General features: G+C 50.4%; 2 protein-coding genes across 19 annotated transcripts in view; one reads left to right on the forward strand and one right to left on the reverse strand.

The window, feature by feature from the left end:
* Nucleotides 1-25,474, reverse strand: part of MMP24OS (MMP24 opposite strand) — a 56,748-nt gene that overhangs the window by 27,149 nt on the left and 4,125 nt on the right. For 8 of the 14 annotated variants that reach the window (XR_008674637.2, XR_008674635.2, XR_010132251.1 and 5 more), the window contains one exon: nt 23,395-23,535. The gene's annotated coding sequence lies outside the window, so the exon portion shown is untranslated. Of the gene's footprint in view, nt 1-2,197; nt 3,444-7,191; nt 8,848-8,867; nt 12,116-16,863; nt 17,592-23,394; nt 23,536-25,474 lie in introns of those variants that run through there. The other 6 variants (XR_010132258.1, XR_010132255.1, XR_010132253.1 and 3 more) reach the window with 6 other exon arrangements.
* Nucleotides 1-25,474, forward strand: part of MMP24 (matrix metallopeptidase 24) — a 51,691-nt gene that overhangs the window by 23,300 nt on the left and 2,917 nt on the right. For 2 of the 5 annotated variants that reach the window (XM_031004801.3, XM_055373385.2), the window contains exons 3-8: nt 4,635-4,751; nt 6,890-7,194; nt 15,222-15,383; nt 18,607-18,821; nt 21,152-21,290; nt 22,959-23,225. In XM_031004801.3, coding sequence (XP_030860661.3) covers nt 4,635-4,751; nt 6,890-7,194; nt 15,222-15,383; nt 18,607-18,821; nt 21,152-21,290; nt 22,959-23,225 — 1,205 coding nt within the window. The remainder of the gene's footprint in view (nt 1-4,634; nt 4,752-6,889; nt 7,195-15,221; nt 15,384-18,606; nt 18,822-21,151; nt 21,291-22,958; nt 23,226-25,474) is intronic. The other 3 variants (XM_055373383.2, XM_055373384.2, XM_055373381.2) reach the window with 3 other exon arrangements.

The following is a 25,474-nucleotide window of genomic DNA, read 5'->3' on the forward strand; positions in this document are numbered from 1 at the left end:
ACAGAATCATCTCTCTGGGTCTCAGTGTGTTCATTTGCAAAGGAGAGTGTTGGATTATGGCTCTAAATTCTAGATTCCCCCCCTTTTTTTTTTTTTATGAGATGAAGTCTCGATCTGTCACCCAGGCTGGAGGGCAGTGGCGTGATCTCGGCTCACTGCAACCACTGCCTCCAGGGTTCAAGCGATTCTCCTGCCTCAGCCTCCCAAGTAGCTAAGATTACAGGCATGTACCACCATGCTGGCTAATTTTTTTTGCATTTTTAGTAGAGACGGGGTTTCACCATCTTGGCCAGGCTGGTCTCGAACTCCTGACCTCAGGTGATCGGCCCACCTCGGCCTCCCAGAGTGCTAGGATTACAGGCGTGAGCCACCGTGCCCAACCTAGATTCCATTATTTTAAGCATCTAAGCTTTTAAAACTTGGCAAGTCTGGGGTTTTAGGATCCTAAAATCCTGTGTGAACATTTCCCATTCCTAGGATTCTCTGATTATGAGTGTGAACTTCTTCTCCTGTGCTGCTGTGAATACAGTGGACTCCTTGGCCCCGTGGTCTCCAGAGTGGGCTGGTTAAAGAGAGCCCAGCCGCCTTTCAAAGCGGAGGTTATTTTGAGGGCTTTGCACAGGCCTCATGGCAGTGCATCCTGGGGCAGAAGCACTGGTGTCTCTGCTGCGGCACCACCTGGCCTCGGGTTTTACGCTGTTCCAAAAAGCCCCAGGCCTGTTGGATAGCGCTCAGAGAGTGGCAGGTGGATGGTGAAAGGAGGAGGCAGCGGGAATGATCCGAGGGAAAAGGATGGCATTTCCCACTTGCAGTTCTGCCCACACCTCCTTGTAGAAGGCGGGGGAGTTGTGGTCTGGAAGCAGGGGAAGGAGGAAGCCAGTCGCACTTATTAATCCAAGACCTGAGATGGGGAGTGTTCAGGGTAGAATTTAGAGCCCCAAGATGCAGCTCCAGCTCTGTGACCTTGGGCAATGGCTGCCTTTCTCTGAGCCTGTTTCCTCCCCTAGGTGCCTTTGGGTCTAACTCAGTCAGAGGTGGTTCTTGGTTCCCTTCCCAGGGACTGTTAATTAAAGGAAGCTAGATTAGCCATTTAAAGTCCTATGTTTGAGTGTCTACCTTGGGAAATGTCACACATTTATTCATTCACTCATTCATTTGGTCAACAACATAGTTCCTCTAGCTCAACTTTGTGCTAAGCACTGACAGGAAAAAAATAAAAGCTCCAGGCTTTGTTAAATTGCATTAATTAATAGTTCATTTTCTCATTCAACTAAGTTCCAGTCCTGCCTTGCTGATTTCTGTGTTTTGCAAGGTACTGGATTTATCTGTGGATTGTTTCCCTCATCTGTGAAATGGGAATAATAATTTCTTTTTTTTTTTTGAGACGGAGTCTTGCTCTGTCGCCCAGGCTGGAGTGCAGTGGTGCGATCTCGGCTCACTGCAAGCTCCACCTCCTGGGTTCACGCCATTCTCCTGCCTCAGCCTCCCGAGTAGCTGGGACTACAGGGGCCTGCCACCACACCCGGCTAATTTTTTTTTTTTATTTTTTAGTACAGATGGGGTTTCACCATGTTAGCCAGGATGGTCTCGATCTCCTGACCTCGTGATCCGCCTGCCTCGGCCTCCCAAAGTGCTGGGATTACAGGTGTGAGCCACCGTGCCTGGCCCAGGAATAATAATTTCTGTTACCTCACAGTGTTGTTTTGAGAATCAAACTTTTTTATTTTATTTATTTATTTATTTATTTATTTATTTATTGAGACAAGGTCTGACTCCCCTCACCCAGGTTGGAGTGTACTGGTGTGATCTTGGCTCACTGTAGCCTCAACTTTCCAAGCTCAGGTGATCCTCCCACCTCAGCCTCCCTAGTAGCTGGGACTACAGGCACATGCCACCATGCCTGGCTAATTTTTTGTATCTTTAGTAGAGATAGGGTTTTGCCATGTTGCCCAGGCTGGTCACGATATTCTAGGCTCAAGCAATCTCCTAGGCTCAAGCAATCTCCTGCCTCAGCTTCCCAAAGTGCTAGGATTATAGGTGTTAGCTACTGCACCTGGCCAAGAATTAAACATTTTAAAAGAATGTGCTGGGCGCAGTGGCTCATGTCTGTAGTCCCAGCACTTTGGGAGGCCGAGGTGGGCAGATCACCTGAGGCTAGGAGTTCAAGACCAGCTTGGCCAACATAGTGAAACCCTGTCTGTACTAAAAGTACAAAAATTAGCCAAGCGTGGTGGTGCGCGCCTGTAATCCCAACTACTACTCAGGAGGTTGAGGCAGGAGAATTGCTTGAACTTGGGAGGCAGAGGTTGCTGTGAGCTGAGATCGCGCCACTACACTCCAGCCTGGGCAACAGAGCGAGACTCTGTCTCAAAAAAGAAAAAGAAAGAAAGAAAGAAAAAAAGAGAAATACCTGAAACTGGGTAATTTATAAAGAAAAGAGGTTTAGTTGGCTCAGGGTTCCACAGGCTTTACAGGAAGCATGGCTGGGGATGCCTCAGGAAACTTTCAATCGTAGTAGAAGGCAAAGGGGAAACAAGCACGTCATCATATGGCAGGAGCAGGGGGAAGAGTGAGAAGGGGGAGGTGCTCCACACCATTAAACAACCAGATCTCATGAGAACTCACTCACTATCAGCAGAACAGCAAGGGGGAAGTCTGCCCGCATGGCCCAATCACCTCCCACCAGGCCCCGCCTCCAACAGAGACACAAATCAAAACATATCACCTGGTAACAAACAGCTATCAGGATTTATGTAATTTCAGGCACTGGGCTACCTTCTTTTGAGGACACAATGATGAATAGGACATAGTTCCTGTCCTCAGTTTACCATTTATTAGAGGAAATAGACCAATAAATTTTAAATCACAACACAATATAATAAGTGCTGCAGAGAATTATGTTCCACATCCCACAGTTGTTAAGCCACTTCTTTTTTTTTTTTTTTTTTTTCCTGAAATGGCATTTCACTCTTCTTGCCCAGGCTGGAGCACAATGGCACAATCTTGGTTCACTGCAACCTCTGCCTCCCGGGTTCAAGCAATTCCCCTGCCTCGGCCTCCCAAGTAGCTGGGAGCTGGGATTACAGCCATCTGCCACCACGCCTAGCTAATTTTTTTGTAGTTTTAGTAGAGACATGGTTTCACCATGTTAGCCAGGCTGGTCTCGAACTCCTGACCTCAGATGATCCACCTGCCTCGGCCTCCCAGAGTGCTGGGATTACAGGCATGAGCCACCGCACCCAGCCTGTTTAGCCACTTCTTGAACGAGTCTAGGGAAAGAGAATTTGCTGTCTTCATGCTATGCCACTCTACTGTTGAATAGTTGTGATTCATTCATTCAGTCAGTCAGTCAGTCAACAATAATTATTGAACCCCTTCTGTGTCAGGCACTGTGCCAGCCCTGGGGATACAGGCAAGATTCCTGTCCTTATGGAGCTTAGAATCTGGGGAAAGAGACAAAGAATAAACAAGAAAGCAAATGCATAATCTAAGTTCACGAGTGATAAATCCTATGAAGAAACATTAAGCAGGATAAGCAGATAGCAGTGGGTTGGGGACACGGAAACTATTTTAGATACAGAGGACGAGGAAGTCCTCTGTGAAGGGATAATATTTGAGCAGAGACTTTAATGAAGTAAGGGAACAAACCACATGCAGAAGAGTGTTGCAAGTAGAGGGAACAGCAATGCAAAAACCCTGGCATGGGAATAGGCTTAGCATGTACAAGGAACAGCAAGAAGGTCACCATGACTGGAGCATAGGATATAAGGGGAGAAGGATGACGGTGTTCTTGGACACGTTTGCAGGGGCTGGATCACGTGGGGCTTTGTGGGCCAGGATGAAGAGTTTGACTTTTTTTTTTTTTTTGAGACAGAGTCTTGCTCTGTCGCCCAGGCTGGAGTGCAATAGCACAATCTTGGCTCACTGCAACCTCCACCTCTCAGGTTCAAGCGATTCTCCTGCCTCATCCTGCTGAGTAGCTGGGATTACAAGTGTGAACCACTGCAGCTGGCTAAATTTTTTTTTGTATTTTTAGTAGAGATGGGGTTTCACCATGTTGGCCAGGCTGGTCTCGAACTCCTGACCTCAGATAATCCATCCGCCTCAGCCTCCCAAAGTGCTGGGATTACAGGCGTGAGCCACCGTGCCCAGCTGAAGAGTTTGAATTTTATTCTCAGTGTTTGGGGAAGTCATTGGAGGCTTTTAACCAGGGCATCCTGTAATCTCATTGCATTTACAGAGCATTTTCACATGTACTTCCTCCTTGAAGACGCACCTCCACCTAAGACCAAGAACTAGAGTTCTCATGTTGCAGAGGAGGAAACTGAGGTTCATATTGGTTCAGCCACTTGCCTGGGGGTCCTATGACTAGTGGTGGAGCTGGAACTTATCAAGCCCATGTATTCTGATTCTCAGTCTTTATACAGCTATTTCCTCATCTATGATTGTGAGTGCATGAATTAATGAATCAATCAATCATGTTCTTGTTGGGGTCCATCCAAGCCAGGGTCCCAGAGTGTAGCTTGAGGATGCACATTGCTTTCCAGACTGGAGCTGGGGAATAGGCAGTCCCTTCCTAAAGTGTTCAGTGACCACAGTGCATATGCGTGTGTGTGTGTCCTGTCTCTGCCCAGGTGGATGAAGAAACCCCGATGTGGTGTCCCTGATCACCCCCACTTAAGCCGTAGGCGGAGAAACAAGCGCTATGCCCTGACTGGACAGAAGTGGAGGCAAAAACACATCACCTACAGGTGCTTCGACTCCCCCTCTTCCTCCCTGCCTTTGGCTCCACCCTCACTCTGTTTTTCCTGGCCTGAGTTTCAAAGGCTCACAATGTAGGGGGGCCTGGGGATCAGGCTTACAACATAGGCCAAGGGCCAGGCATGTGGGCATCGGCACCAGGTGCTGAGAGCCCATAACCTTGTCCTCCCTGTGGCTTCCACAGGATGCTGTGACTCCAACCTCAGGTTTATTTGGTCCTCTGGGGGCTCTTAGTTGTCTTCTGTTTAGATGCCTATAGTTTTTAGGTTACAGGAAGTGGGGTATGAATGGTTTGGTAACTTTCAGCTGTGATAAAGAATCATGGCTTGCAGTGAGCTATATCATGCCACTGCACTCCAGCCTGCGTGACAGAGTGAGACTCTGTCTCCAAAACAAAACAAATGAAACAAAAACCACAAAACAAAACAAACAAAACCATGGCTTAATTCAGTCTCCTTATCACTGCCTGCCAAACCCCATTCCCTCTGATCTGGATCCTCCCACCCCAAAATCCACCTGATGGACTTCACCTGAGATTCCCAAAGCAGAGTTCCAGTTGTTTCTTAAGGAGTATAAAGAACTGGGACCTGAATCATAATAGTGTCATCTTTGACTGTCTGGAGGAACCAAGGGCAGAGCACGATCCATCTCCAAGTCAGATCAGTGGCCCAAGAACATAGATGATGGAGCCCATCACAGCAGACTCAAGCACCGGAGTGAGGCTGGGGCAAGGGCCAGGCATTGAGCAGGCTCAGGTGGGGCTGGGGCAAGGGCCAGGCATGGGCAGGCTCAGGTGGGTGCTGGCTGGCACTTCTCAAGGCTCTGCTGTCATCTCAGGTGGATCCCTTGGGTGCAGAGGCAAGATCTAAGACAGAGATCCTCAGAGTTGAACTAAGGGCTCTCCTGCTGACAAGCGCTCCCTACAGAACGGGCCTTTTTTTTTTTTTTTTTTTTTCTTTCAGAAATCTGACAAGAGAAGGAAAGTTAGGGTTGAACTAAGGGCTCTTCTGCTAATAAGCTGTCCCTTCAGAACGGGATTTTTTTTTTCCCAGAAATCTGACAAGAGAAGGAAACTTAAGAATCTAGGTTAGAAACTGAATAGACTCTTGGGTCTCTTGAAGGGGTAGAGTGGATCAAGAGAAAGAAGCACTGGGTTCTAATCCAACTCTGAGTAACTTCTATCACTCGACTTCTCTGGGCTTCAGTTTCCTTACGTGTGGAGTAGGTAGAATAATCCATGCCCCAGAGGGTCACAGGGCAGGGAACCCACAGGCAGTAACGTTGTTTTGTGAAGAACCAATGCAATATGAACACAGCGACGCTAAACAGCTAAACCTATAATGGATTAAATCAGATACCGGCCAGCTTCTAGGCAGACAAGCCAAAGATTGGTACCAAAGATTTTTTAAAGAGACTTTTCACTTAAACTCCTCTCTATTATTTGAATATTTTTATAAATTTTATAAATGAACATATTTTGTATTAGGGAAAAAAACTTAAAATTCAGAAAATGCTATCTACCAATTTCCTTTGGGGTTTTTTTTTTTTTTTTTTTTTTTTTTTTTGAGACAGAGTCTCACTCTTGTTACCCAGGCTGGAGTGCAGTGGTGCAATCTTGGCTCACTGCAACCTCTGCCTCCGGATTCAAGCAATTATCCTGCTTTAGCCTCCCGAGTAGCTGGGATTACAGACTCACACCACCACGCCTGGCTAATTTTTGTACTTTTAGTAGAGACAGGGTTTCGCCATGTTGGTCAGGCTGGTCTCGAACTCCTGACCTCAAGTGATCCACCCACCTCAGCCTCCCAAAGTGCTGGGATTACAGGCGTGAACCACTGAGCCCAGCCCCAATTTACTTTTTTCAACAAACTAGAGTGGAGTCCTTTATTCAACACAGCTTTGCTGGAGATCAAATGGAAAACACTGAGTAAAGCAAAGCCATCTGATTGAGGCAGGGTGGGGATCCAGAGCTCTGTTACTCAGCCTCGTCTTCAACCCCTGAGGCAGCTAAGCAGAATTCTAGGGTTCAAAATCAGATCACTGAGCCACATTGTCTCAGGTATCTATTTTAGCTCTGCTAGTCTCTGACTCTCTGATCTTGCCTAATGATCCTCCCCTCTCTCACCAGCATTCACAACTATACCCCAAAAGTGGGTGAGCTAGACACGCGGAAAGCTATTCGCCAGGCTTTCGATGTGTGGCAGAAGGTGACCCCACTGACCTTTGAAGAGGTGCCATACCATGAGATCAAAAGTGACCGGAAGGAGGCAGACATCATGATCTTTTTTGCTTCTGGTTTCCATGGCGACAGCTCCCCATTTGATGGAGAAGGGGGATTCCTGGCCCATGCCTACTTCCCTGGCCCAGGGATTGGAGGAGACACCCACTTTGACTCCGATGAGCCATGGACGCTAGGAAATGCCAACCATGACGGTAAGGCCATGAGGGGACAGGGGTCAGTCTTGGGCTGCTCAGTTGTTGGGAAAGAACTTGGAGGACATCCTAGATGAGTTTCCTGCTTTCTAGAGCCTCTTGTCCAAGAACTAAGACCGTAAGAGGGTGGGAACTGTGATTTCTGATAATATTCAACGTTCAATCCACCAGGGCCAGGGCCATGGAGATGAGTCAGATCACTTAGAAGATAGTCCGGTTGGCAGGAGAAAAGTAAGGTTAGGCCAGTAAGAAGATAAAGTAATGGACCAGAGGCTGAAGAAAAAGTTTAAAAGGGGCCAGGCACAATGGCTCACGCCTGTAATCCCAGCACTTTGGGAGGCCAAGGCGGGTGGATCACCTGAGGTCAGGAGTTCAAGACCAGCCTGGCCAACATGGTGAAACCCTGTCTCCACTAAAAATACAAAAATTATCTGGGCGTGGTGGCGGGTGCCTGTAATCCCAGCTACTCAGGAGGCTGAGGCATGAAAATCGCTTGAACCCAGAAGGCAGAGGTTGCAGTGAGCTGAGATCGCACCACTGTACTCCAGCCCAGGCGACAAGAGTGAAACTCCATCTCAAAAAAAAAAAAAAGTTAAAAGGCATTAAAGCTGAAAGAGGGGTCTGAAAGTAGTAGGCTCTGGCCTGAATGATGAGGGCTCCAAAAGCCATCTTATGAATGACACGACTGGCTCTCTCCTTTGTCACCCTCACAGGTGAGTAGCAGGCCCTGATATTATTCTGGCATCCTTGGATAATTTACCCTGCACCACTATGGTTCAATGAATATTTATGGAGGCAGAGTCAATACCGTGCAGCAATAGTAATGATACCCTGCAGGTTGCCAAAAAATTCATCATCAATATTTACTCACAAGGCACATGCTTAGTATGTAGGCAAGTGTACATTATTACACCCATTTTTAAGATGAAGAGTTGGGGCTCAACTGGCATAGCTGAAAGGTGACAATGCGGGTGTCAAGCCCTGGTTCAACTACTGGCTATGTGATACCCTCGGTCTCCTCGTCTGCAAAGTGAGGGGCTGGATTAGGTGATCGCTAAGGGCCCTTCCAACTCTAATGAACATGATACAAAGTCTTGCAAAGACCAGGGGGAGCTGAATGTTTGAAAAAAATGGCATGATCTCTGTCCTCTGGCAGTCCAGAGTCAGTCTAGCAGGGGAGTTAGGTGTGCACGTAAGTAACCCTGTCATAGACAGACTCTACCCAAGGCTGTAGCAGAGGCACGAAGAAATATGTAGGAGTTTGGAGGAAAGAGGGACAGAGGAGTGTGGCTTTTGGATTACAACAGATGACAGTTAGTGGGTATGCTGGTGTTCTAAGGCCCGTGCCAAGTGCTTGCCACCCATTATGTGTGGAAACTATTATATCTATTAATACATTATAATGCATGATTAAATTTATGTATTAAACAATATATAATGTTAAATTATTATTATAGGTAAATATTGTTATCTTCATTTTACAGATAGGTAAACTGAGATATAGAGAAACATTAAGTCACCTACCTAAGGTCCCACAGTTGGTGAATGGTGAAATAAGGCTTTGAATCTGGGCATTATGGCCCTGGAGCCCATGCTGTCAGCCATCATGCTAAGCTTCCATGGTTCTCAAACTGTAGGGCACAGCAGAATCACCTGGGAACCATTTTTAAGAATTCAGATTCCAGGCCAGGCACGGTGGATCACACCTGTAATCCCAGCACTCTGGGAGGCCGAGGCAGGTGGATCACCTGAGGTTGGGAGTTCAAGACCAACCTGGCCAACATGGTGAAACCCATCTCTACGAAAAACACAAATATTAGCCAGGCATGTTGGCGGGCGCCTGTAATCCTAGCTACTCTGGAGGCTGAGGCAGGAGAATCCCTTGAACCCGGGAGGCGGAGGTTACAGTGAGCCGAGATCACGCCACTGCACTCCAGCCTGGGCAACAGAGATTCCATCTCAAAAAAAAAAAAAAAAAAAAAAGACTGCAGATTCCAGGACCCTAACCTTTTGTCATTCTGATTCTCTGGGTCCGGGGTAGGGCCTGGGAATCTGCAACTGGTCTAATACATTCCTGGGGCCTTCTGATGCAGGTGTTCCATCACCATGAGAAACGCTATCTTAATACCTAGAGTTTTCCTACCTGGCCTGATCATAAGAACCAATGGGGGTTCTTGTTATAAATGTGGATTCCCAGGCCCTTCCCACAGAAATCCTGACTCTTAAGCTCAAACAAGCTTGGGAAACACCGAGCATCCTTTTTTCCTGCCCTGCGGCTGCTCCAGGCTGAGAGCAGACTCTCAAAGCTGGTTTGGTGTCTATAGCTGGGGATCACCTCCTTGAGAACACTTCATATCATCGCATGGATTAGGGATTGGCAGCTCTGGGGTTATCTGTCAAAGGCTGGACCAGGAGGTGGTTTGGCCAAGGCTCAGCCTAGGCAAAGTCATGAACCTGTTAAATTGTTCTTTGTCCTCTTCCTTCTTCAGATTTTTGTCCTCTTTCCTATTGAACTCCGTTTCCTTTGCCCTGGTATCTCTCCCGTATGTCCTGCATGTATTCCTGGCTGAGTACCTATTCTTTATCTCATTCTTATTTTTGGGTCGGTGTCAATGAATGGCTGTCTGTGCTAACAGATAAGATGTGAGGAGAAGAGAACTAATATTTTTGAGGCCCTGTTATGTGCCAGGCACTGTTAGCTGATAAGGTTTTAGTTATATTCCTGATAGAGGCAAATGAATGTCCAAAGAGTTGTCCAGAGGCAATGGGAAGACACTCCCACTCCTCTGCCCTCCCCTTCTGCCCAACACTGGGGGTGTGCACTTCCCACACCTGCTCCTTGCTTTTGCAGAACTTGTTGGACCCAGCCCCCAAATCCCAAGAGCCGGTGGTATGTGTGGGAAGGACCTGGGACCTGTGGATGGGCACCATCCCAGCACCTCTCCCATCTGTCCAACCCTAACCTTCATGAAAGACTGCCAATTCTGATAGAAATTCCAAGATTGCTAATGTTTTCTTTGGATAAGAATCAGGACTTTGCTCTGCTCTGGAAAACCAAGCAGGAACTGTCCAGTTGCAACTCAGGACCACAGCAATCGACCCCTGAACTGGAATGCAGTGAAGGCAGGTTTTGGGTGAGAGGCAAGGAACCAAAATTTATTGAGCATCCATATATTATCTCTTTTAATTTCCACATAGACTCAGCAAAGGGGTGGAGTTTCCTGGAAACTTTTTGAACTTACTAGCTTACTTCTTTTTTCTAAACTCTCATAATGGAAAATTTCAAACTCACAAAAGTAGGAAGAATGATTCTATGATCTCCCAGATACCCACCACCTGCCTCAGCAATTATCAACGTTGTGGCATTCCTATTTATCTACCTTTTTTTGGCTGATGTATTTTAAAGAAAATCTCAGGCATTCTAACATTTCACCTTTAAATACTTTTAGTATATACCTCTAACAGATAAAGGCTAATTTTTAACATAAGCACACAATCATTATCAAGCCCAACAAAATTAACAATAATTTTTTAAAATCTAATACCCAGTTCGAGTTCACTTTCCCAAAGTACCTCGGAAATGTCTTTTACAGTTGTTTGCTTGAATCAGGATCCAAACAAGATCCACACACACATGGCTGACATGTCTCTTAAAGCCCTTTTTATTTAAAACACCCCCGTCTTACACACACGTTTCCCTCCATATATTTGTTGAAGAAACTGGGTCAGGTGTCCCGGGTATAATCATTTGGCGTGACTAGAATCAAGTTTACTTTTAATACGTCTCTCTTCCCCATAATTCCTGAATGTTGTTCATTAGATTTACAGGCTGACTAGATTCAAGTTCAATTTTTTTGGCAAGAATACTTCCTAGGTGGTGCTGGTACTTCCTATTCACCATATTAGCAAATACATATGATGCAGACTGTCCCACTTTTAGTGATGTTGAGGTCGAGCATTTGCTTCAGGTTGTGTCAGCCTGACCCAACCATTATACAATTCACCTGGAGAACATAAAAAAAAAAACAAAAAAGATTGCCTACGTCCCAAACCAAACCTCCTGAATCAGAATATCTTCCCCACCTCCTCCATGTGTTTAAAAGGCTCCCCTAGCCAGGCGCGATGGGAGCACTGGAGTAATCCCAGCACTTTGGGAGGCCGAGGCAGGCAGATCACCTGAGGTCAGGAGTTCGAGACCAGCCTGGCCAACATGGCAAAACCCCGTCCCTACTAAAAATACAAAAATTAGCCAGGTGTGGTGGCACATGCCTGTAATCCCAGCTACTCGGGAGGCTGAGGCAGGAGAATGGCTTGAACCTGGGAGGCGGAGGTTCAAGTGAGCCGAGATTGCACCACTACACTCCAACCTGGGTGACAGAGTGAGATCCTGTCTCAAAAATAAAAAAGAAAGAAAATACTTTTAAAAAAAATAGGAAATTCACCCCTTTGGAAAGTGGCAGAGCCAGGTGTGACCCCAGGACTCTGCATTTTTAAGTCACCACAGGTGGTTCTGCTGCAGGTGGTCCGAGTATTTCCCTTGGTAAAATACGGTGCTTTTGGTGCTATTCCATTCCGGGGGCTGTCACCTGGTTCTTCAACACAAAGCTTGTCCTCAAGGAACCCACAGTCCTCGGGCAGCGAGCATGTGCACTAGTGGCGATCATGTGGGGAGGAAGCGGTCAGTGCCATAAAGGCAGTTCAGGGAAACTGCTGGGAGCGCACAGCAGAAGGAGCACTCACTGCCAGCTGGGAAGTCATGGAAGGCTTCCTGGAAGACAGGCATGGAGCTGAACTTTGAAGGAATCAGGTTATTCCAGGGGGAGGGTCAGCACTGGCAGAAGAACAGAGGCAAAGGGAAATGCTGTCACCTTTCGTGGGGCTGGGGGAGTTAATGAGATGGGAACGACCAAATATGGAGATCCTAAAAGAAAGAAATGAGGTAGAGACAAGGTCCACTTGAGTAGCCGAGTAGACTGCTGGGGACTTGCTCAGAGGCCCAGGGACTTACAGGAACACACCCTATCAGGGGTGCTGGTGCTCACACACAGCTCAACAGGACCCTGCTAATGAAGGGTAATACTTCTGTACCAGGAGCTGGTATCAGCACATTACACACCCTGCCCCATGAATCTTCACCCCCATCCCTATGACGAAGGTGCCACTGTTCCTTCTATCTTCCAGAGGAAGAATTTAAAATGTCACACTGCTAGGACATGGCAGAGCTGGGATTCAAAACCAGGCAGTCTGGCTCCCAGAGACTGCATTCCTGACCACTCTGCTTCCCTGCCACTCACCCTCTTGAAGAGTGAAGACCCTAGCAGCCTCCTGCCCATAGAGCATGGGGTCCTCATAGCAGGCCTCTCCTCCTCATACCTCTGCCTTCATCTCACAAGCTCAGGGAGTCCTCCTGCCCCTGCCCTGCTCCCTCTGTCTCCCCCTCAGGGCTCTCTTGGGTTTCTGTGCAGCAGGATACTGGCTCCCTCGCTCTTCCCTTCCTTTTGGTTCCTGGACCCAACCCACAGGCCTCTTTCCTTTAAGGGGTCACTCCTGTTCTCTGCAGACCCAGCACAGGGGTTAAAAGAGCAAGAGACAAGGCTGCGGACAAAGGTTTTGAGTCTCCCACGGTGCTCAGAGCCGTGTTCCCTGGTTCCCAGCTGAGCTCCCTGTGGACAGCCCCTGGGGAAGAGCCTGCTCAGGAGACAGAGGCCCTGAACAGCTTGTCCCAGGTCATAGAATAGCCCAGGAGCACAGCCAGGACTGGACCCCAGGAAGCAGAGCTGCCTTCCGCTGGCTCTACCAGTTTGTTTGGGATGGAGCTCAGTGATGAGCTCACCCTTCCCTGCTGCCAGAGGGGCCAGGACCTGAGGAAGGAGCTGGGGGCGGCCTGGCCCTCTCATGCCAGCAGAAGGCCAGCCCCAGGCTTTTGGCCAACCTTGCACTGATCTTGCCCATCCCCCTTCCTTTCCGTTGCTCAAAGGTGGCTTCACAGAAGACACTGGTGGTGTCAGTAGTGTGGCAGGCATGTACTGCCCGTGGCCTGGGTCTGCCCCATGGGGTTCTTCTCTCTTCCAGAGACCTAAGCCAGGAAGGCCAAACAATCCCCACCCCCATGTGTCCCTAGGCCAGTGACGCTGGGGCCAGAGTGGGCAGTAGGACTCTAGACCACCTCCTAGGTTCCTGGCAGCCTCCCTGGACTTACAGGTGGCAGGAATGGGCCGAGCCATGCCTTAGGGCCAGAAGATAAGAGGCAGGGCTCAAGGGGCTACAAATGCCAGAGGTCAAGGCAAGCAAGGGTCTGACACTGGGCAGACAGGAGTCAGGACTGGTGATCAACAGCCTACCTGACTCCCTACCCCCTGCATTTTCTCCCCAAAGCTGCGGTTACTTCATCCCCCTAAGTTCAGGCCTCCTTGTCCTGTCCTAGGCACAATACAGAAGCTCAGGGGAGTTGGCTTTCAGAGGATCTGGTTGCTGGCGCTCCACTGGCCTCGTGCTTCCTTTCTGGTCAATGGGCTTCCTCCAGTAACAAAGCTTCTATCTTACATAGGATTACAACAGCTGCCATTCTGTGTCACACCACGCACTTCACGTGTATCTTATTCAACCTCACACAACCCGGTGAGGTAGGTCTGATGCCCCCATTTTACAAGTGAGGACATTGAGGCTTAGGGGTAGCCCTGCTGGCCATATTCACAAACTGGCAGGGGGAATGAAGGTAATCTGTCCTACTCAGGAGCCCAAGCTCGTAACCACCGTGCCATGGAGCTGCCTCAGTTCCACCCTCAGGATCCTGTGTCCCACTTCCAGGACCTGGAGTGTGTTTTCACCTACACTTGAATCCCTGCCTCAATCTTGGCCAACAGTTCCCTGCTTCCAGAACCAAGGTCCTGCAGAGAGCTGCCCATACCCGGGCCCCGCCTGCCCGGGGTCTCCTGAAGCTGACTGCCAGTTTGCCAGGACTTGCTCTCTTTGTCCCCACTCCCTCCCTCCACCTCAGGGCGTCTTTTCTTTTTCTTTTTTTTTTTTTTGAGATGGAGTCTCACTCTGTTGCCCAAGCTGGAGTGCAGTGGCGCGATCTTGGCTCACTGCAACCTCCACCTCCCAGGATCAAGCGATTCTCCTGCCTCTACTTCCGGAGTAGCTGGTACTATAGGCGCAGGCCACCATATCTGGCTAATTTTTGGTATTTTTAGTAGAGATGGGGTTTCACCATGTTGGCCAAGCTGGTCTCGAACTCCTGACCTCAAGTGATCCACCCCCATCAGCCTCCCAAAGTGCTGGGATTACAGGCGTGAGCCACCATGCCCAGCCAGCTCAGGGCCTTTTCATCTCTCGCCTGGACCCCAGCATCCAAACAGATCCCCCTGCCCCAGGTCTTGTTCCCTCTAATCCTCCCTCCAACTGCAGCCAGAGTGATTTAATTGTGTCACCACCCCCACTCCTACTTAAACCCCCCACTAGCCAAGAAGCTGATCCAAATTCCTTTGTATGGCATTAAGCGCCCTGCTTGCCAGCCTGGCTGACCTCATCTCTCTCCGGCCCTCCCCTCCTGCTTTGTTCCAGAGCCAGGTGGAATGAAACTGCCTGTCCCTGGACTGTGTTTATTGCATTCCATCCGCCAGGAATGCCACCCCCACCCTTCCTCTCCTGCCCCCTGAATCCGTTCTCCTGACTAACTTCTGATCCTTCAAGACTCAACTTCAACTTCACCTTTGTGAAGCTTTCCCTGAACATCTTCCTCCAGGTTTAAATGACCCCTCTCTCCTCAGAATCCCTGCTCGACCCTCCCAGACATTCTTAAAGCACCCAGAGCCCTCTGCCTCACTTGTCACTCTCTCTCTCCTTGTCCCTGCTCTGCAGAGAGGCTTGGGAGGCAGGGGTTGTGTCTGATTTCTCTGTATGTCCCTGGTGTCCAGCACGGGGCCTGGCACAGGGCCTGTGCTCGGTGTTTGCTGAGGTAATGGGTTGGCTGACCGACTCATATCTAAGCAGGTGCCCTGGGCACCTCCCCACACTCCTCTCCACAGGGAACGACCTCTTCCTGGTGGCTGTGCATGAGCTGGGCCACGCGCTGGGACTGGAGCACTCCAGCGACCCCAGCGCCATCATGGCGCCCTTCTACCAGTACATGGAGACGCACAACTTCAAGCTGCCCCAGGACGATCTCCAGGGCATCCAGAAGATCTATGGTGTGTGGCAGGGAGAGGGGGGACTGCTCCTTCCTCGGGGCTGGGCTGTGACTGCCTACCTGTCATGGGGCAGGGGACGAGGGAGGGGGACGATGCTATCATCAGCACTGCTGCTGTTTCTCTGTGTGTGACCTTTACAGACTTCCAATGGCTTTGCCTGGCCAGAGGGCAAGGCTTCCCCTGGCACACCTGGGAAACCTAGGGGAGGGTGTGAGCTGTAACTGAGAGGGACAAAAGTGAGGTGAGGGCCACCCATTCCCTCTCCTTTACCCCTCCCCTTCCACACTCTTCCCCGTCCCTTCATGCTTCTCTCCCTCCCTCCCACACCAGATGGTGACTGAGCGCTCCCATAGATCCCACCTCTAGCCAGGCAGGTTCACACATCTGCAGGAGTAACGGTGATACAGCGTGATGGGGACTATAACCAGAGCTTTGTTCTTTAAAAAGAAAAAACGAGGGCCAGGCGTGGTGGCTCTTGCCTGAAATCCCAGCACTTTGGGAGGCTGAGGCAGGCAGATCACTTGAGGTCAGGAGTTTGAGACCAGTCTGGCCAACATGGTGAAACCCCATCTCTACCAAAAATATTAAAACAAACAAACAAAAAAATTAGCCAGGTGTGGTGGTGGGCACCTGAAATCTCAGCTACTTGGGAGGCTGAGGCAGGAGAATCACTTGAACCCAGGAAGCAGAGGTTGCAGTGAGCTGAGATCGCACCACTGCACTCCAGCCTGGGCAACAGGGCGAGACTCCGTCTCAAAAAAAAAAAAAAAGAAAGAAAAGGTGAAAGATGAGAAGCTACTGCTATCTAGGTAAGATATGAAAGGCCTCCTACACACCTCTCTCCCAGTTCTGTTCACACTGGTATGTGAGGTTCTTGTTCTGGTCAAGTCAGGTGAGCTAGGGAGACCAGTTTACTTGAGCAAATGCTTGTCAAGACAGCACAGGCGCCCACAGCCCACAGGCTACAGAGCACAGAAGGAGGGCTCCCTCTGGAGGAGATGACCCAGCCAGAGCCCTGGAGGACAGGCAGGACCTCCACAAGTAAAGCAGCAGAGACCAGGTGGGGGCTGTGGGTCCCAGAAGCTATTCCAAAAGTAGAACAACAGGATCTGCTGACAGATCAGACACGGGGTGAGAGGAAGGAGGGAGGGTCAAGGATGCCCCCAGGGTTTCCAGCTTTTGTAATTGTGAAGCAATAGGGTCCACCAGTCTGCAGCTCAAAATTCTAGGCTGGAGGCCGAGGCGGGCGATTACCTGAGGTCAGGAGTTCAAGTCTAGCCTGGCCAACATGGCAAAACCCCGTCTCTACTAAAAATACAAAAAATTAGCCTGGCATGGTGGTGCACGCCTATAATCCCAGCTACTTGGGAGGCTGAGGCAGGAGAATCACTTGAACCTGGGAGGCGGAGGTTGCAGTGAGCTGAGATCACACCACTGCACTCCAGCCTAGGCGACAGAGTGAGACTCCGTCTCAAAAAAAAAAAAAAAAATCTAGGCTGGGATATTTATTTGGGATCTTTGTTGTTCAATACGGTAACCACTAGTCATACACTAGTATGTATTGAATAAACTAGTATTAAATAAACTAGTATTAAATTTCATAGTAATGAAATTTAAATTTATATTAATTAGGCCGGGCGCGGTGGCTCAAACCTGTAATCCTAGCACTTTGGGAGGCCAAGGTGGGAGGATTGCTTGAGGCCAGGAGTTCAAGACCAGCCTGGGCAACAAAGTGAGACCCCTGTCTCTACCCCCCAAAAAATATATTAAAATTATAATTTCAGTTATAGCTCTTTAGTGGGTCTCAGTCACACTAAGAACTAGTCATTCATCTTAAGACCTCAGTAGCCATATGTGGCTGTGGCTAGGGGCTACTGTAGTGAACGATGCAGATATGGACCATTTCCATCATCACAGAACACCCTACTGGACAGCTCTGATGCAGGTCTGTAAAGCCATGAGCCTGGATGAGACCACCTAGAGTAGTGATTCTCAACTTGGCTGCCCTTTGGAATTACCTTGGGATTCTAATAAAAAAACACAGATACCCAGCCCTCAGCTCTAGAGATTTGGTTTTATTAATAGTTGGGTATTGGGCGTGGTGGCTCACGCCTGTAATCCCAGCACTTTGGGAGGCCAAGGTGGGTGGATCACTTGAGGTCAGGAGTTCAAGACCAGCCTGGTCAACATGGCGAAACCCCATCTCTGCTAAAAAAAAAAAAAAAAATTACCTGGGTGTGGTGGTATGTGCCTGTAGTCCCAGCTACTCAGGAGGATGAGGCAGGAGAATCACTTGAACCTGGGAGGCAGAGGTTGCAGTGAGCTGAGATCGCGCCACTGCACTCCAGCATGGGGGACGGAGCGAAACTCCTTCTCAAAAAAAAAAAAAAAAAAGTTGGATAGCTGGCCTGGTGCTTCCTGAACATCCAGTTTGAAAAGCTCCCAAAGGTGATCCTAATATGCAGCCCAAGTGGAGAAGCACTGACCTAAGGATGAAAATGTAGAGACGGAAGAGAAGAGGACCCAAGGGCACGCCAGCCTCTAGAGTAGGGCAGATGAGGACACGCAGCCAGCAAAGGAGACTGAGAAAGAACAGCCCATGAGGCAGGAGGACAACCAAGAGAGTGTTTCCAGGAAAGTGTTTCTATGAATCTTGCTGCTCAAAATGTAGTCTTCAGACCAGCAGCATCAGCATCACCTGAGAGTGTGAAGGAATGCAAACTCTCAGGCCCCACCCCAGGCCCTCTGAGCCCTCATCTGCATTTTAGCAACATCCCCAGATGATGCACGTGCTTATTAAAGTCTGAGTCAAGTAACCATTGGATGATCTTGGCAGAGCAGTTGGAGTGGGTGACGGGTAGAAGCTGCACTGGGGTGGGAAAGAGAATAAATGAAGGGGGTGAGGAAGTGGGGCCAGTGCGTGTGAAGGGGGCAAAGAGGGTATGGCCTAAGGAAGAGCGCTGACCCTAAGGAAGGACATGATTGCTCTGTAACAGGAGAGAGAAAAGAGAAGATACCAGATTCGGGGATGGAAAGATGAGAGTCCCATTCTAATGGCTATTTTCATCCATTTTCTCAAAGACTGGGGGAGTTAAACTGGGGAGAGGGAACAGGAAGCTGAACTGGGATAGACTTGTCTCAGAGCTGCCTGGGTGATGCTGAGACTGGCAGTGGGAGGCGGGAAACGGCTGCCCCCTCTCTAAGATGCAGCTCCTCTCTCCAGGACCCCCAGCCGAGCCTCTGGAGCCCACAAGGCCACTCCCTACACTCCCCGTCCGCAGGATCCACTCACCATCGGAGAGGAAACACGAGCGCCAGCCCAGGCCCCCTCGGCCGCCCCTCGGGGACCGGCCATCCACACCAGGCACCAAACCCAACATCTGTGACGGCAACTTCAACACAGTGGCCCTCTTCCGGGGCGAGATGTTTGTGTTTAAGGTAGGGCCAATGGATTGGCACCACCCAGCTGGCCCCTGACCTTTCCTCCTCCTCCCCGACAGCATGGAGCTGGGGAAGGCTCCTGACTTGGGATTTGATTACAATGGGGCCTGGACAGGAGCTAGCCCAGTGGCCAGGGCATGGGGTCTCTTCCTAGTGCTGCTGGGTGAATCAACTGTTCCCAAGAGGGAGGGGAAAAGATGGGTGATCCCTCACCTCCCCTGGGGTTAATGCTGGGAGAAAGTGCTGGAAGCTGGCTTCTGGTCTGTGACCACCCTTCTTGGGACCTCAGTTTCTCCATCCGAAACCTGGGGGAGTCATTCCTCTAACAAAGAGTGTGTGAAGATCCAGTGAGTACCCAGCTCTGAAGATGGTCAACTTGGAGTAGGGGCTAGGTCAGTGGCGGCTGAGTCTGACTCCAGACCCTACCAAGGCTTGAGGGGCTGCTACTGGCAGCAGCCCAGGGTATATCTTGTCATCTGTCCTCCATCAGCCATGGACTGACAGGGTGGCAGTCTGCTTGACGTGTTGCAGGTTGGGCTCTCGGGGAGTGAACTCTGAGGTGGGGTCTGGAATGCAGGATTTCGATTAGGGAGTACTTTCAGAATCAACATTTGTGAGGGGGAGAAGGAAGCAGGACAGGGAAGAGGGAAGAGGTTAAGTGGCAACAGAGGCCCATGGCAGCCTCAGCCACCCCCGCAGGGAGCTCTGGGGCTACGGTGGCCTGTCATTCAGCCTACGTTGGGTCCAAAATATCTGGAACATTATAACCCCTACCTCATTCAATCACTGGATAAGGAAGGGCATCCAGTGACTGAGGAGAGCTCTCTGAAGCAGGGAACATCCCCAAAGGGGCTGACAGTTGAAAACTGCCTGCTGGCCACACTGCTGGCCACTGGGGCAACAAGCCCTTCTCTGAAGGGGATCTGGGCAGGGTGGCTCCATCACACAGGATGGTGAAAGAGGCTGCCTCGCTCCCCTTGTGGAGTTCTCCCAGCACGCGCTGAGCACTGCGCAGGAATCGGGCAGCGTGAGTCAGCCCCAGTCTGGCTTCTCACTGAGTGGCTCTAGGCAAGTCACCTGGCCTTTCTTAAGACTCCGTATATCTCAGATCAACTTAACAGAGACATGAAAGTCAAAATAAGGTCAAAAACCTGGATGTGAAAGTGCTTTGTAAAACACCTTTTAAAATACTAGCTTTTGTACCATCTTTTACAAATCATGCTGCTTCTTCTGCACTCATTCTACTTTGATCCAACTGAACTGTTCATAGGCAGGTCCGGGTTTTATCATCCCCATTTACACATAAGAAAACTGAGGCCTGGAGGCTGGGCACAGTGGCTCACGCCTGTAATCCCAGCACTTTGGGAGGCCAAGGAGGACGGATCACAAGGTCAGGAGATCAAGACCATCCTGGCTAACATGGTGAAACCCCATCTCTACTAAAAATACAAAAAATTAGCCGAGTGTGGTGGCGGGCACCCGTAGTCCCAGCTACTCAGGAGGCTGAGGCAGGAGAATAGCGTGAACCTGGGAGGCGGAGCTTGCAGTGAGCCGAGATGGCACCACTGCACTCCAGCCTGGGTGACAGGGCGAGACTCCATCTAAAAGAAAGAAAACTGAGGCCTGGAGGCTACAGGCCTTGCCTAGACTGCTTGTGTACCAGCCCAAGACTGAGGCACCAGTTACAAGAGGCGTTTTTACTGGACTCGGACCATTTAGCTGCCATTTACTCAACATGGACTGTGTGCCCCGTACTGTTCTGGGCATTTTGCCTAGAATCTCTCATCTGATTCTCCATTATTACCTGCACTTGCAGGTGAGGCCCTAGGTCATGCAGCTATAAATGGAGGAATGTGAATTCATGCCCAGGTCTCGAGGGAATTCCCATGACTTGGCTTCCACGATCCTGGCCCTGCTGGATGGAGCCAGCCTCATGGAGGGCACTCGGCCCAGGCTCAGTGACCACCCCAGCCTCCCACTGTCCCGAGGACCAGTCTGGCTGATGTCAGTGACGCTCCACTGCCCCCATGTGGCCACTCCAGGCCCCAACATCATCCTTTCCGGCTCCCTCACACCTCCTTTTCCACACCAGGCCTGTCTGCTGTCTGTCTCATTGTCCACCCAGCAGCAAGAGTCAGCAGGAGGCTGAATTGAAGACAGTTACAGGAGCATCCTGTCTTCCTCCCAGGGCTTTAAAAGTCAGAAGCAGCTAATGGACAGTCTCGGTGGAGGGCTGGGCTGTTGGGACCTAAGCCGCACAGCTGCAATCACTGGGTTCGGAGGCAGGGCCTGACACGCCTCTCTCCCCCTCTCCCGCTTCCTCCCAGGATCGCTGGTTCTGGCGTCTGCGCAATAACCGAGTGCAGGAGGGCTACCCTATGCAGATCGAGCAGTTCTGGAAGGGCCTGCCTGCCCGCATCGACGCAGCCTATGAAAGGGCCGATGGGAGATTTGTCTTCTTCAAAGGTAATGTAGCCTGTGCTGCGGGACAGTTCCCTGCCCAAGGTCTTGGGACCTCCTTTTTCCCATCTAAACTGGAAGAGGCGGGGTGGGAGGCAGATGTCCTCAGAGGGCCCCTCTAGTCTAACGGAGACACTGACCTCTGACAAATCAAGTCAGAAAGTGAGACTGAGAATCTGTATGTGCCGAGATTGGGGGCGGTGACCAGCTTCGTCCACATGAAGTAGAGTGTGGGACAAGCAATTGACCACCCAGTACCTCATGGGAGGCCATCGGGTCAGTTCTGTAAGAACCCAGAGGGAAGAGGTCACTCAAGCTGGGGAGGTTGGGGCAGGGTGTGGGAGGGAGCTAAGGTGCCCACCCTGTACCCAGCACTGTGCTAGGTTGTTTCATGACAGTTATCTTGACTCGGGCCAGACCTCAGATGGGTGAGATACAGATAGTGAGAAGCAAGGAAAGCATTCCAGAGGGACAGCGGCTGAATAAAGGAGCAGGGCTGGGATGTGTACAGACGTTCACAGGGCTTGGAAGACCCACCTGATGGCCATGGAGGCCCCGCCTTGGAAAGCTGTGAGGAATGGCCCAGAAAGGTCATTTGGAGGCAAATCCTGAAGAGCCCTGGCTGCCAGGCCAGAATGTGGTCTTGATCCATTAGGCCAAGGCTGGAAATTCATGGAATGTTTCCGAGCAGCAGAGAGCCAGAGGGCAGGAGGTGACAGACATGGCAGGGGCAGGGCAGCGATTTCTGAGGTGGTTCTGGAGAGCGCCACTCATGAGGCCCAAACGAGGGAGGAGCCATGCGGCTGAAGGGCAGGGGACAGCTGCCAGGAGAGTCAGAGGGCCTCAGAAGTGGCTGAATACTCGGCCAGGCGCAGTGGCTCACGCCCGTAATCCCAGCACTTTGGGAGGCCAAGGCTGGCAGATCACCTGAGGTCAGGAGTTCGAGACCAGCCTGACCAACATGGTGAAACCACGTCTCTACTAAAATTACAAAAACTAGCCAAGCATGGTGGCACGTGCCTGTAATCCTAGCTACTCAGGAGGCTGAGGCAGGAGAATCGCTTGAACCCAGGAGGCGGAGGTTGTGGTGAGCTGAGATCACACCATTGCACTCCAGCCTGGGCAACAAGAGCCAAACTCCATCTTAAAAAAAAGAAGTGGCTGAATACTGAGAGGAGAAGGAAAGAGAGGGTCAACAGTGAGGCTAGGACTCTCTGTTGGGGACCTGGGAGGCAGAAGGTGATGAGGAGGGAGCCCTTCTGTGGTGCAGATGGGGAGCTCTGGGGAGCCAGCCAATGCGGAGCTGCCCGTAGGCCGAGGGAGGTCAGGGTTTCTGGGTCTGCTGCTCAGGTCCTGTGGGAGAGCCTCAGAGTCGGGTGTCACTGGTAGCAGGTTTGGGAAGTGGTAGTGCATATGCAAAGTCATGTAAGTGGCTGAGATCACCAGAGAGGAGAGAGGAGCAAGTCACATGAACAAAAGAGGGTGGGACTCGGAGCCCAGGCAGCAGAGGCAAGTTGTCCAGGATCTGTGACTGGCCTCAGGCTTCCTGCCCTTCCCAACTCTAACTGGGCCAAGGGGCTGAGGGCATCAGGCTGTTTTCACCTGACACCCTGAATATGGGCAAACGGCACTGAGTGACTGGGGAAGCTGATCCTGGGCTCCTCTTGGCCACAGGTGACAAGTATTGGGTGTTTAAGGAGGTGACGGTGGAGCCTGGGTACCCCCACAGCCTGGGGGAGCTGGGCAGCTGTTTGCCCCGTGAAGGCATTGACACAGCTCTGCGCTGGGAACCTGTGGGCAAGACCTACTTTTTCAAAGGCGAGCGGTACTGGCGCTACAGCGAGGAGCGGCGGGCCACGGACCCTGGCTACCCTAAGCCCATCACCGTGTGGAAGGGCATCCCACAGGCTCCCCAAGGAGCCTTCATCAGCAAGGAAGGATGTACGTAAGGGCCGGGCCAGGGTGGGCATGGGGAGCTGGTTTTATGTGGTCCTCACCAGTGCCCACGGGCATACTCAGTGCCCATGGGTGTCCAGGTTTGAAAAAACACCTGGTGGCAGACAACTGCCTCATATCTACCCATGTTCACGTGGTCCATTAATTCACTTACCAGCTGCCAAGTCACACTTTTTCATCTGCAGGAATGATTCACGGCAGAGAGACGTTGTCATAGACTGACTTCATTCCTTCAGACAGCATTTCTCAAACACTTATCCTCAGTGTACTCCAGGGACGCCTCGAGTTACCAAATCTGAAAAGCAATGATGGGCATGCATGTTTCAAAGCCACTTTTACACAGGGCTCGAGGGCAAGAAGATGGAAAGAAAACCTTCAAAAAAATTTTTTTTTTAATTCTAAGAGATAAGGTCTCACTCTGTCGCCTAGGCTGGAATGCAGTGGCATGATCATAGCTCACTGCAGCCTCAACCTCCTAGTCTCAAATGATCCTCCTGCCTCATCAGCCTCCCGAGTAGTTGGGATTATAGGCACATGCCACTGTGCCTGGCTAATTTACATTTTTTTGTAGCGACAGGGTTTCACTATGTTGGCCAGGCTGGTCTCAAACTCCTGGCCTCAAGCAATCCTCCCACCTCAGCCTCCCAAAGCCCTGGGATTACAAGTGTGAGCCACTGCATCAAGAGAGAAACTTTTTATGTTTCCTGAACTCCTCCTAGAAGCCATGCTGGCCACCAGCCCCCACGACTGCCATCAGACACTCAGCCTGTCTCCCCACCAGCCTAGGAGCTTCTCAGGAGGAGCTGCTAGCCTGGCCAGATGCACAGTGGGCCTCCAGGAGTGTTTGTTAAATAGATCTCCATTGATATGGTCAAAAACAGACTCTAGAGCTGGACTGGCTGGGTTCGTAACCACCATAGTACCACTCACTATGAATCTGAGCAAATCTTTAATAAGTTTTCTGTTTTCTCATTTATAAAATGATAATAACAGTACCTACCTTTATATAATGGTTTTGTGAGGATTAAAGAAGACAAATTATGTAGCATACTTAGAAATAATGCCTAGCACACAATCCATGCTGTATATTTTAGCTGCTATTGTCATCATCTTTGTCATCATCATGGGTTTCAGTTTATGTGGATTGACAGGATTCATTCACTCACTCCATAATAATAGACAGCTTGTGTAGTGGGAGCTGGGGACGTAGCAGTCAACAGGACTTGCAGAGGTCCAAGTCTAGGGGCATAAAGCAAGATGGCAACAGACTCTATAAGGGAAAGACCCCCAGCACTTTGGGAGGCTGAGGTGGGAGGATCACTTGAGGCCAGGAGTTCGAGACCAGCCTGAGTAACATAGTGAGATTCCATCTCTACAAAAAAAAAAAAATACAAAAATTAGCTGGGCGTGGTGACATGTGCCTGTAGTCCCAGCTACTTGGGAGGCTGAGGCCAGAGGATTGCTTAAGACCAGGAGTTTGAGGCTGCAGTGAGTTACAACTGCACCACTGTACTCCAGCCTAGGCAATGGAGTGAGACCTTGTCTTAAAAAAAAAAAAAAAAAAAAAAAGGAAATAAATGCTGGGAGAGAGCAACGAGCTAGAGGGGGCCGTGTTAGAGACGGCTGGGAAGGGGTCTCTGAGGAGGCTTCACTGCTAAGAAAGCCAATGGCCACAGCTGCTATTTGTTGGCTGTCTTGTATACCTGATGCTTTACGCACAAGATCTCCCTTTTGGGGGAGCCTCAGAGACAGGTGACATCAAGGACCGAGACCAATGAAAGCCCTAGCCACGGTGGGAAGCCAGCCAATGAGGACGGCCTAAGCAAGCTGCTTTGCCCACTGGCTGGGCCGCTCAGGCTGTTGCTCGAGCCCTGGGGTGGTTGCCCAAGGAGTGATTGGCAGGGCTGCCCAGCCTCTCTCCCAGAAGGCTCCCAAAGGTCCTGCATCTGTGTTGTGAAGTGATGTGTGCCAAGCCAAAAAAATCCGTAATTGCAGAGAGGTCTTGCTGTCAACACAAGGTGAAATCTTGCTCCCTGCCTCCTTTGGCTCAAGCAGGAGCCAGGCTGAGGCTTAATGGAACCCACATGAACGGGGCAAGGGGGACCTGTGCGCACAGTGTGACAGAGCTGTGACCCAGGCTTGCGTGCAAGGGGTCCTGTCTGGGCAGCACAAAGTGAACCATGTCCCAGTTCTCCCTGAAGCCCCTCTGGTTTCCTAGCACCCGTAGGATGACA

This window comes from Gorilla gorilla, chromosome 21 (genome assembly GCF_029281585.2).
Source record: "Gorilla gorilla gorilla isolate KB3781 chromosome 21, NHGRI_mGorGor1-v2.1_pri, whole genome shotgun sequence".
NCBI classification, from domain to species: Eukaryota; Metazoa; Chordata; class Mammalia; order Primates; family Hominidae; genus Gorilla; species Gorilla gorilla.